Source organism: Heterocephalus glaber, unplaced genomic scaffold (assembly GCF_053883595.1).
Source record: "Heterocephalus glaber isolate CG9 unplaced genomic scaffold, H.glaber_assembly_v1.0 deba00001442, whole genome shotgun sequence".
NCBI classification, from domain to species: Eukaryota; Metazoa; Chordata; class Mammalia; order Rodentia; family Bathyergidae; genus Heterocephalus; species Heterocephalus glaber.
The window spans coordinates 11,708,517-11,721,685 of record NW_028258296.1 but is presented as its reverse complement, the minus strand read 5'-3'; the positions used below and the strand labels follow the sequence as shown (position 1 = coordinate 11,721,685).

The 13,169-nt window shown below is 38.1% G+C and overlaps 1 protein-coding gene across 8 annotated transcripts in view; it reads left to right on the top strand.

The window, feature by feature from the left end:
• Slc44a5 (solute carrier family 44 member 5) overlaps window positions 1–13,169 on the top strand; it is a 357,115-nt gene that overhangs the window by 55,665 nt on the left and 288,281 nt on the right. For 6 of the 8 annotated variants that reach the window (XM_021255531.2, XM_021255527.2, XM_021255530.2 and 3 more), the window contains one exon: window positions 2,895–2,971. The exons of the other annotated variants lie outside the window; for them this stretch is intronic. In XM_021255531.2, the coding sequence (XP_021111190.1) occupies window positions 2,959–2,971 (13 nt within the window). In that variant the 5' untranslated portion in view covers window positions 2,895–2,958. The remainder of the gene's footprint in view (window positions 1–2,894; window positions 2,972–13,169) is intronic. 8 annotated transcript variants of the gene reach the window in all.

Genomic DNA, 13,169 nt, shown 5'->3' with positions numbered 1-13,169 from the left:
AGTGCTGTGAGTATGGGTGTGTGTGTATGTCTGTGTATGTGTGTGGACACTCTCATGTACATGGAGTAAGGCAGAAACCACATGTGGCAAGGTGGTAACAACTGGTGAATTTGGTTAGAAGGTATGCAATTAGCTCTTTTCTCTACTTTTCTTTGTTAGTGTGTTTTATGCCACTATAACTGAATGCCACAGACTGGGTGATTTGTAGTGAACAGAAGCTTATTGGCTCACAGTTCTGGAGGCTAGGCAGTTCAGAGTGGAGGGACCACACCTGGCGAGGACGTTTTTGCTATGTCCCAACATGGCAGGAGGTGCCACATGCTGGAGGAGAAAAGAAAAGGAGCTAGCAAGAGGGACAAAGTAGGGTAAACTCATCCTATTGTGAGGATCACCTTCTCACAATGACAGGATTGATCCACTCCTGAGGGTGGACCCTCATGGCCTAATCACCTCCTAAAGGTCCTGCCTCACAATACTACTAAAATGGCAGTTAGATTTCAACAAAAACTTGAGAAGGAACACGCATTCAAATTATAGTATCTTCCAACTGCCCTCAAGTTTAAAATTAAATGAAAAAGCTAAAGAAAACAGTTGTTGATTATTAATCATCTTCCTGAGGAAAGGTGTTATCTTGGCTCTGACCCACTTCTCACCAAACAGAAAGCATTTGACAGTGCCTAGCAGAAGCTGTGAGGCTCACAAGACACGTGACGGCAGAGTTGGAAGATGAGTTTGCCATATCACTTAGCAGTGGAATCTAGGGAACAAGGCTGAGCTTCCTCTAACTCTCTAAGGAGATGATTCTTTTTATGGGTAGTGCATTTTATAAATGTTAATGGTGCTCGGATTATCTATGGGGAACCTCACTGGGTACAGGACTTAGGGTGGTGACTGCACCTCCTGTTCTCCAGTACTGACGTTGGGAAGGGGTAACAGCCATGCAGGATCTGCCAGGATAATGTAGCCCAGACAGAAAAACTAACGGCAAATACAATCATGAGACAGTTGTGGGTCGTGGGGAGGAAAGAGGATGAGGCACAGGAGTTTTCCAGCTGGCGATGGTGGGAGAGCAGAGGGAGGGTATTGCAGTCGAAGGGCAGGAACGGGTGACATTAGAGAAAATGTGGTGCACACGGGGACAGTGAAGCCATTTGGGGACATCGAAGCCATTTGGTACCAAGAAGTGGATACGGCTCTCAACTTGTAGGTTGTAACAACGGAAAAGAAATTAGTTTTTAGTTTAGCTACAAATACTTCTAAGACATTAAGCTAGTATAAAATACTTACCGCTGGAGAACATGAATATAAACGGATCCCTTGATAAACGTTTTCATGTGTAGGAAAGGCCATCTCATTGTAAGCACAGATTCCTCCTTTAACTTTTCATGTCTACTGTAGTTTTTATTAAATTTGAATAGTATACAAATTAAGGAAAGTCCTGAAAAGAGAAAAAAAAAGAAGAAAAGGAAATTCTTGTAGTTCTCACATCTTCAAATACTAAGTGGTTAGTGGGTCTCAGTTTGAGAAACAGGAAATAGAGATCTTATTCCTTTGGAAATATCTTTCAATTATTATGATAAAATATATTTTACACTACTATAAATATATATTTACAATTGGAAAATGGTTTCAGATCATCAAAATGAGAGCAAAATAATTCAAAGGCAAATATCAAGCAATAAAAACTGACAGTCTTTAAATCAAAAGCTTAATATTCCTAATACGTAAACCTTACATAAATTTGTAAGTAACACATTCGGACACTAATAAGTATATAGAGCAAGGGCCTAATTAAATAATTTATGAAAGATGAAATAAAAAATGACCAATAAGCATTCAAAATGTTCACTTTCAATAATAATTAAAAAAGCAATTTAACATGTGCAAACATTTCTTGGCCTATAAAATTAGTAGGCTTTTAAAAAGCCATAGTAACGTCTATTGATGAAAGCTATTAATAATGGAAAAAAATTCAAATAATTTCAACATCCAACAATGTGGAAATAGTTAAGTGCAACATGAATTGATACAGTATGCCACTGGACATTATAATGATTTTTTGAAGACTTTTAAAATAATATAAATGAAGATGCTATTATATAGAGACACCAGTGAATAAACACTGTGATTTCGACTTTGTCAAAATGTATGTACATAGAAGATTTAGATAATTATGTTATTATGGAAGATGTTAACATGTTAAAGGTATAAGCAGGCAAAAAGTATGTGGGAGCTGTTATTTTTTGTGACTTTTGTAAGTTTAAAATTATTTCAAAGTAGAAAGTTAAAAAGCACATATAGGAAAAGTGCTAAAATAACAAATTTTTTCATCAGCGTCTATGTGGTAAAAAAGTAGCTCTACCTCTTCATTTAAAAAATGCTTTTTTGTAACTTAAATTTTTCCATATTAACGTGTTGTATGGTCATTAAGAAAGACATTCCTACTAAGATTAAAACAGAAAAAAATTGCTAGACCCAAAATAAAAGGGGTGTGTACTGTAATGAGTGTGTTAGTAAGTGTTGCAGGAAAACATACAAATGTAATGTGAGTGCTAAAGAAAGGCAGGTGTGGGCAGAGAACAAGGTAGAAACATCACTGGGTTGCCCACATGTCACAGGTGCAGTGCGAAGTGTGAACAGCTGAAGAACAAAGACTAAGATAGACTCGGCAAACTGTGCTCTTAGCATTTTGTTTTAGTAATAAAGGAGAGAAAGAGACACATAGCTTCTCAAAAGAGAGTAGATAGCTTCAGATTTTACGTGTAGAGGAGACTTAGGTAACAATTTTTCCCAGTTTTTAAGGAGTATAAATCACAGAAAGTTATGTTTCTTTTTTTAAAAAAGTTAAGATCATTTGTTTTCGATAACCATCTTCATGATTGTTTTTATCACAGACTCCTGTTTAAGCAACACAAGTTTGCAGTGATTCAGGCCTTCTTCTGAAGAGACAGCCTCTTAATGAGTGATGAAGGTAATCTTTACCGGCTGAAATTAAGTCCTGGACTTAATCTGGATCTGGACTCTGGTGTTAGATATTCACCTGGGTTGCTATGAAATACGAACAAACAGAAAAGTGAATGTACACTAAGGTGTCAGGAGCTGAAAAACTGCAGCATGTTAGACACTATGGCTCTCAATATTTTGTGTGTGTGTGGTACTAGGGATTTAACACAGGAAGCACAGAGCTACATCCCAGCCCCTATTATTATTATTTATTATTATTTTGAGATAGAGTCTCAGCAAGTTGCCCAGGCTGGCCTTGAAATTGAAATCCTCCTGCCTCAACAGCATGGCTGAGATTAAAGACATGGGCCGTCAATGTGGCTCTTAGTTGTTCCTTCTTAAGGCACACGAGATGCAAATCATTTACTCTTCCATCCCTGGGCTTTCTGATGTGACCAGCAGGGACAGTGTGGCTTGTAAAGCACGTCACCAGGCAGATGGTGTCAGTTCCAAAATTGCTCCCTTTCTCTTAAACCACTTCCTCCACCCTGAGAGCCACTGCTAGAATCAGAATCTTCTCATTTTAACATTTTACCTTAGATGATTCTTGTTTTTAGCCACCTTCTTCATATTGGGACCAAGCCAGTGTGTTCCTCGGAGAGGCCACCTGTTTTTCTAAGTTGTTTCTTGCAGAGGCAAGCCGTGGCTCTGCTTCAAACTTTGCTCAGATTTAAACTACATATTTCGGTCTCCATAATTAGATCTTAAGCCCCTTGCAGGTGTACACCAGGACTCATCTTTTTGCCCTCTTCAGGCTTGGTCTTTAACTTTTGAAAAACTAGTTACTTAGTAAATGCATATTGAAAGTGAAAACCATTTTCCTTAAGGGAAAATTCTATTTCTTCTTGACGGAAAACCTATCTCCTCACTATGAAAATATGTGGCTTAACTATACATTCAAGTAAAAAATAGAAAACATGTAGTTTAAAGCTAAAAGGAGCTCTGATTTTCGGATGAGTGTATTAAAAGAGTTACTAGAAATAGGCTCTCAAGTTCCATCTAATTAACTTTTTAATGCGGGCCCAGGCACGCGTCTGAATCTACACCTGCTCCAGAGGGTTGCAAATGCATTGTGCACTGTGGGCAGTCACGACAGGAGTGCCCGTCTAAGCTGTGAACGTGTTACAGGGAAGGAAGTCTGTATCCAAGCCTTTTTCCTTTTATCCATAAGTGCAGCGTTGTTAACATACTCATGCTTAAGACAGAGGCCTATTTGCTCATCTGTAAAAGGCAATAACGGTAATTATTTTACAGACTGAGGTAAGAATTAAAATGGCAGAGAACCCAAGTTGTATATATATGCTCAGTAAATGGTTGTTGTCGTTATTGATCACAGAGAAATTCAGAAGTGCATTAACAAATGGTTGTGTGAATTTGAAGTAGAATTGCTGGAACTACTGTATTATAGTGGATTGGTTCATGTGATCTGAAATTGAAGTGTTATTGCCATGGCTAACAGTGCTTGAACTGCAAAGCCTTTCTCACGACCTCAGAGCTGGCACGCCCTTGGAGTGTTGGAACCTCAACACCCTCGTACACTGAAAGCTGCCTAGCTCTTTTCCAGGCTGCTTTTCTGATACACATCGCTTTTTTTGAATATTAGAAAACATAGAGGAGATACCACAACTTTCATCAAGGAAAATAAACCATTTCCTTCACAGTAGCATCCGTTAAATAATAATAATAATAAACTGCTCTCAATTACTGCTTCTATCGGCTTCTATTTAAGGTCAAGTTGCTCGGAAGCCTTTTGACCTTAAGTTAATGAATGACTTTCTCTTTAGCATTTATGTGTCAAAGTCCCTGGACTTGAGTTATTACTTAATTCAGTCTGTGAGGACATTTACTTTTTATTATTTAACTTCATTTTGGGGGTAGTTTGTATATATACAATGAATCAAAACTATGTTGATTGGATATCTGTGACAAAAACATGGAAAATAGCATAGATCTTGGCTAAAACATATGTGTTCATAGGACACTATTTGTATGCTTGTTAGAGAAGGGAGAGCAGCAGGCACCGGCACCAGCACTTCTCCTATCAGAGGACAGCATTAAATAATTACAAAAGTACCTGGGAAGCCGGCACACTGCTACATTAAGAGGATCTCATCGAGAACAGTGACTAAGGTTTTATACAGAATGACAAATGGACAAAATAAAAACACTAGGCAGATATTTATATCCATGGGCACGGTGGCTTTTATTATAAAGGGATATAGTACAAGTGAAATTCTGACATGTGAAAAAGATTAATGTGTATGCCAGGGATTTAGCTCAGTGGTGCTATGCCTGCCTCGCAAGCGAAAAGTCCTGAGTTTGATCCCCAGTACTGGGGCTAAAAAAAAGATTAATGTGAGTGAAGTGAAGATTAGAGATAAAATTTAGCATTCAGATATCTTTGTAGATTGATGGGCCATGGTAACAATGTGACCATGTTTTCTTGAATTTGTCAGTGGGTAGAGCACTTCAGTATTGGTGGCCTCCAGGGCAGGACATCAGGACAGGGTGAGGGAAGAGTGTGGCCCTTATCCTGAGTGCGTCCTTCAGACAGACCCAGACCCTGGTGAGTTGAGTGCCTAAACTTGGAGCCAGATACCCCACGTTCCACTTCTGAATGTGCATTGTTCTTGTGATAGAGCTAGAGTTCAAGGAGGAAACACTGTGTCTTTATTCATGTAGCTGCAGGGTGAAACGCATGGCTCAGGGACAACAAAGAGAAATGGTAAAGGCAGCGATAACTGAGATGAGACTTGGCAAAGCTTTTAGTCCCAAGAATGGCCTCAGGGAGGAATACTAAATTTCATGTGAAATTGATGTGAACTTCCAAGGTCGTGTGTTAGCAACAAAGCCAATAGACATTTAAATAGGATTTTTAAGCTGATGGTTTTCAGACTTTCTATGTTAGTTTAAATTGGAGTGCTTCAGTTCACTATTTGTTTCTTCGGTTGAAGGTCTTTACAGCATGTCTTAAAGCATATGGAGGATTTATTTGTATTAACATCTTAATTTTACTAAATGCCAATCCTTTTCTATTAGGATATTGCCTAGAAGGCAAAATGTCACTGTGAAATTTAAGAATTACATCATAAATAGTATTTCCAGAAAGAAGAAGCTATCTTTACTCTGTATTTATTTCTACAGCTGCATCTGTGTGTACATCTACATTTACTTGGTGATACACAAAAGGTCACATTTTCAAGCATACTGGTATAATGGAAACTGACATGTTTAGATGTAGTTAGGAAGGTTAAAAATCATAAAAGAATTAAACATGCACACCTAAAGACTACAATAAATGAAGGTAAAGACAATAGCATTTTTCCTCTATTGTAAGACAAACATAGCTGCTTAAAGTCCATCTTTTCATGCCTGGACTTTCTGTTGTACCTTTGTATTTGATTTCTTGAGCATATATACCAACACTAGAATATTCTAGAGAAGACGACCTAAAAATTTATAAATTTACCGTAGTTCTGCATAGTTAATTACTTCTTTCTTTGGCTTCTCATATGATATTACATGTGCAGTAACAGTTACCTTATTGCTGTATTATAATTATTTGTTATCTTCTTTGTCCCTCTCATGAAACAGAGTTCCTAGAGGAATAAATTATTCTTTGCGCCCACAGTGGCTAGCACAATGCCAGCCATCTAGAAGGCAGGCATCCAGAAAATGTTTAATGAGTGAATAAAAGCATGCAAAGGTATATCAACCATGTGTAAGAAACGAGCAGAGATTCTTGTATGCTTCATCCTAACCTAGAAACTGATCCTGAAATGGTTAATTATTTTCCTCCCTCCCCATCTTATCTTCCTGATGGCAGAAATTCTATTTTAGTGTGATACCCACATGGCCACCTCCCGTTGATGAGTAGTGGGCACAACTCAGTTTGATGATAGACAGATGGACAAGGCTGCTGTTGTTCTTGGGCAAAACATGGTCTCTGCTTATTCTCTTAGGTGCAACAAATTCACTTTCTTCTTAGTCTTCTTTCACAGGGCCGCATGTATTTGCCTTTGACACTGTACACAGTGTTAGAGTTGCAATATTAGACGCTATAAGCAGGCTCTGGAAGCTAAATAAGTAGAAATACTTTGGGAGATGCATGTTACCTGGTACAAATAAAGTGGTCTTTGTGGGGAAGAGGCCATAAAACATTGCTATTATTCAATTGAAGAAGGATAGATTCTCCTTCTTTGTATTTTACCATAGTGGGATTGATTAGAAGAGAAATGAATTTGCAACATATTCCTGGAAAAAGAAATCCACAGTATGGTAACTATTTCAATTTTTCAACCTGATGACTTAATTATAATTTATTCAGATTTTAATACAATTACATACGTGAATAGCACTTGCTTTAATTAACAAAATAAAATACAGTTAAATAGAAAAGACCCTGTCATCTTATTTAAGATTTTAAACCATGTATGCTATTAAAATTATTTTTACACACATATTTTCTTTGCTAGTAAAAAGGTACTGGGAGAAGAAAATTAATATTTGTTTTATATCATGGGTCAAGCATTTTGGGGGGTCCTTTTCCTGTGCTCCTCAGAATATAAGAAATGTCTTATTATGATTATTTTACAAAAGAGAAAACTGGCTCAGAAATTTGAAGTACAGTGATACCTCAGTTCATGGATGCTTCTGTTCGAAAAGAATTTTGCTTCTGTTCATGAACTCCTCATGAGGTGATGAACATGACCACAGCCATCTTGCCTGCATGAACATGAAGGTGGCCATCTTCCCCAGAATCGTGGAACGAATTAAGTTCGTGAACCAAGGTACCTCTGTAACTGGCTCATGATCACAGAGCTGGGAAGGAAAAAACTGTGATTCTAAATTAAGTCTTCTCAATTATAAAACTTGTTTTCTCTCTATTGTGTTTTTTTAAGCAGCATACAATAATTTTGAATGAATTTAGGGTTTTATTATGAAAGCAGTAGGGCTTTGTATTTTGAATGGTGTCTGAGGTGTCAACTAAAAAATTTTTGCTTATTGAATTTAAGAACTTACCTTTTCTCCAGACAAATAAGTGTGTTGGCTGAAAAAGTGATTCGGTAATGTGATGTAGTGGAAGTGATCTCTGAATTTTTGGAACAATTAGGCCAGAAAGCAGAGTATTCTAGTGTTCCATGAACTATTCTTCAGGAAATACTGGTCCACTTTTCAGAAGTCACAAGTACCCTGTTTGTGGAAAGAGCTCACACCCAGGTGAGGACTGACCAGAACTCTGGCTTCCTTTTTCTTTTCCAATTCAATTCATAATGCACCAAAGCAGGCTTGCTGCTGGTGGTGGAGGGAGACTCACTCTAGCTGTCTGGGGCTCTCTTAGCAAGCATGGCTTTGTGGCTAGATTTTTCTGAGGCCCCCTGGGATTGTTGCCGTGTATATCCAGGTGCTAACATCTTCCTTGTGTAGCAGGGGCAGCGCACTTGAGTAGCTGTGTCAGCACCCTCTCTGGCCTGGCGGTGCCTGGAGGAGAGGCTTCTGTGCCCTTCTGCCTTCCTCCGCCTTGGGTTCTAGCTGAAAGGTCTCACTACAGACCCACTGCTGGTACCTTGTAACTAAGTCATGAAGTTGCTAAAACGGACCTACTCTGGGAAGTACCAGACTCCCAGTTGGCTTCCTGTTTCCTTAGTTACTGCAGACAGGGCCAGAGGCAATTTCTAACTGCATTAGAGGATAGTTTATCTCAAAAAAGCAGCTTCAATTATAGCATGCCTAAAAATGAGAGCAATCAAGATGGATTACCAGTTGGTGAGGTGAGATCTGACAAGTCAGTTTCATTCTAACTGCAATAAGAAAGTAATTGTAGTATTTAGAAACTATGATTTGGAGACAGGCTCTTTGAAAAATTATAATTCTAAAATGCAGGAGGAAATAGTCATTATTTATAGAAAGATAGATGTTTGTCTCCCACACCTCTTCTTCGTATGCTTTCAAGTCTGTATATTTTCCAGAAATTTAAATTCAGTGTTGAAGTTATGTTTAAAATAATGCTTTGCGATTATTGAGGGAAAAGTCACCTTAGAGTTGACTCAGTAATATGTTATTTCAGGATTGGATTTGAGCCCAGTTCCTATTAATGAAGACTATTTCCTTTTTCTTTTTCTAGGACAGCAGAATTCAAATGATCTGTTTTGTCTATTTCCAGTCATGGCGCATTCTCAGTTTAGGTAAATAAACTGAACTGAAAAATAACAGGCTGACCAATCCAGTCTATCACTTGGCTCAAAGCTGTCATTTTTCATTTCAGCATTATATTCATGAGCATTAATATAAAACCCTCTGTCAAAGGCTTGCTTTTCATGTTTTGATTGCTTTAAAATGGAAATTGAAATACTGAATTTCAGAAATGGATTAAGAGGGACTGAGAGTCCTGAACACAGAGTTTAGAGGCTACTTTTGGTTTTGGTTCTGGCACCATTTATGTGTCTGGACAAGTCATTTGAAATTTCCTGGCCTCACTTCCTGTGTTTTTAGAAGAGAGAAGGCTACAGTAGGTTAGCATGGCAGGGGTCTGCCCTTCTCTACCAGCTCGATCAATTGGCAGTGTCTGCCTGGACCGCTGCACAGGAAGGGTGGAAAGTCTTGCAGACCCATTTGGCCAGAGGATAGAGGGGACAAGAGAGGCAATTTTGTTTCACCTGTTTGTGTGACCTCACCAACTTCTTGGGTGATTTCCTGCGTCTATTACGTGCTTTATGATGTGTTCTTATTTTCCCCCCTGAAGAAATGTGGTCTTCAGAGTTTACTTAAACATTTCTTGGAAAACTGAGAGAAAGGAGATACAGTCTTTGAGATTACCTGGTGAAAACTAGGGCGATGTTATAAAAGAACTTCGTAAAATGTAAGGTGCCACATTCATTATTTGAAAACAACATGGGTAATTAATGGTAAGGTTTCCTACTGTTTCTTGTGGGGCCTTGTTCTTATAGAATTCTTATTGTATGAATGACGTGGCCTCTTTCAGTAAATTACTTAGAAGTGACTCACTTCACTGACACTAAATCAAGACAATTAAGTGCTCAATTGTGTGATACAGATAGTAAACAGTGTATAGATTCAGGAAACCAGAGATGTAAATAGAGAATATTCAAGAGTTGGAACATAAGTGGAAATTAGACTGGGCTGACTTTACACAGAAGGACATTTTAGGTATGAAACAGAGTAAAACACAGAATAAGACCTAAGGGCAGTTGAAACAGTAAGTATTAGAATTGTTAGCTTTTGATAAAGCAGTGTTCAGATTGCTAATAATAATGTTAATAGTCAACATTTACTCACTGGTTCATTCCATTGGTATTTTTTTTGAGTGTTTGTAATATTCTAGACCTTATACTAGATGTAGGGATACAACTTTTAGCAAAATGGGCAAAAATCTTCCATTTTTGTGGAACGAGATAGTAAATGAAGCAACAAGTAAAATATGTAGTACATTAGTAAATAGTAATTGCAAAGGAGAACAATACAGCAGGAGAGGAGACAAGGGTATGGTAGGAGTGGGTTGTAATTTTGGATAGAGTGGCCGAGGAAAACCTCAGTAAGGTGAATAATTGAGTGGTGATCTGAGATGGTCCTTACCAGGCACACTGCTCAGTGATTCTTTAATGTCCATAACAGTTTTTTGAGACTAGGTGTGATTATCATCTTCATTACATAGAAGAGGACCTGGAGCACAAACAATAGAAATAATTTGTTAAGAGTGCACAGTGGTTAAGTGTAAAACTGTGTTTTGAATCTGGGAGGTCCAATTCCAGAGTTTATGTTTCTAGTCTATAAAAGTCTGGATATCCAACATCCTTGAAAAGGCTGTGAGAGGTCAAAAATGATAGCATTTTAGAGCTGAAGAGAAATTTACTGATTATTTAACCCAGTGGCTTTTAAAATTGAGGTTGTATTAGAATTACCTGGAGAGTTTGTTAAAATCCAGATTTGGGGACGCACCCCTAAAGTTTTTGAGTAAGTACGTTGAGGTGATCCCTGAGATTTTGCATTCTAACAAGTTTATTGTGGTGTGGTTACTGATGGTTAGGACAACATACCAGGGGAGTCACTTGTCCAGAATAGTAGTCAGTGAGAGTCACCTGAGGAGCTGCCTTCCTTCAGGAGATACTGAGAGACTGTAGTGAGTTGGTTTGGGCTGATTGTATCAGTGACCGCAACGTACAGGTGGGTTGATAAACCCAGTGCTGTATGTCAACTCTCATTTTACACAGAGGGAAACTGAAGTCTCAAGAAATTACCCATTTACTTCTTGTTTTGGCTCCTGTCATTCTGCATATTGTTTCTTACTTATTCACTGTATTCTCAACTATATAAGGGCAGAGATTTTCTTAATCTACTTGCCACATTTATAAATATGTTCAAAAAGTGCCTATTGTTGAATGATTAATGTTGCAGGAAAGAGGAAACCGCTGAGAGTTTTTAGCCAGCAACATGACGTAGTGAAAGTAGCATTTTAGGAAGATTCATTATTAAGAAGGTAAGATAAGATTGGGGACAAGAGAGACTTCCCATTGCAGTGTTCCTGTAGAGCTTTGCTTCTGGAAGTGTCACAGTGGTATTGGAAACATCTGGAAGCTTAATAAAAATGCAGATCCTGTGGCCCCACTGCAGACCTGCTGACTCAGAAGCTACATTTTGAAAGATACCCAATGATTCATGTGTATGTAAAAGTTTAAGAATTACTGTTGTAGGACTTCATATGACCAATGCCTAGGAAATCCAGAAGCAGCAGTAAATATGAATGACTGAGTGGGTTAGTTTTCCTCAAGCATATTCCTTGGGATCCCTGATCTCTAAGACCTTAATAGGTGTTCAGTGGTCTAAAGGGTTTGGCAAAAATGTGTTGTATAAAATAAACGTGTACAATTTTTGTCAATTAAAAAATTAAAAAATTAGGCAAATTGCATGTTAAATAGCAAACTAAACAAAGATAAATAGATAACTTTATTGCCAGACTTGTTTTATCTTTGAATATGCTAGTATGCTTTTTGAATCTCTAAGAGAAAAATTGTGTAGCTACTTCTACGTTCATTGTTCATGCAATCCAATTTGAGAGTAATTACCCATTTTACCATTCTGTGAAGCACATTGTGGTGAAACAGTAGTAGGCTTTTTGTGGTTATTAGGTTTCCAAACTTACCCCGGTTTCCTAACCCCTGGGAAGGAAACCAACCTTACACTCCCAAATTTTGCACGCTTTGGTCAGCTTTCCTATAACTGGAACAAAGTACCTGATAAATTCTACTTAAAGGAAAAGGGGTTTATTTTGGCTCACAGTTTCAGAGGTTTCAGTCCATGGACAGCTGGCTCCAAGGCAGAGACATTAAAGTGGAAGGGTGTGGCTAAACTCATGGCAGCCCAGAAGCAGACCAGGTTGGAAGAACCAGAAAGGAAGGGTCTACGGGCCAAATACAGTCCCAAAGATTATGCCCTCATGACCCACTTCCTCCATCTAGGTCTCACCTCCTGAAATAACCCATTCAAATATGACTCAACAGTGGGTTAAACCATTGATGAGATCAGCACCATCATATTCTAGTTACTTCAGCTTTAATAGCACAAAGCATTACTTCTTTGTTCAAATGACCACTCTTCCCATTAATGGTCCAGAAATATGACCTCATTTCTGACTTACCTTCCTGACTGAGCCCTGTCTGGATCAGATCATAGGATGGACTTGTGGGATCTGTCAGTGCTGGTTTGGGAAAAACATTCAAGAGTTATTTGTTAGTTATGGCATTTGACAGAATGAGGAAGAGCTCCTGGAAATTGTTTGTGTCACTGGCAATGTTCCTGGTAAGGGTGAATTCAAGAGGTATGGCTGAGATCAATTGCTGGATGAACAAAGGAGAAATAGCACAGTTGGACTGACATCTGTGTGACACAATATTTATCAGCAAATTCATGCTTAAAAATAAAATGAAGCAAATGAACAGACACATTTGAGAACTAGGGCAGTTAGAATTAGGACAATCCAAATTGTTTTTTTACAGTTTATTTTTATTGATGTCTTATTTGAAAGTTCATGAGCCATCTTATCCATGACTGGTTGATGATTGGGCTTTATGTTTACTAATAAATTACCAGTATTCTAGATAGTGTTTTGTTTTACCTTTGTTCTACTCAACTTGAAATTTCACTTTTTTTGG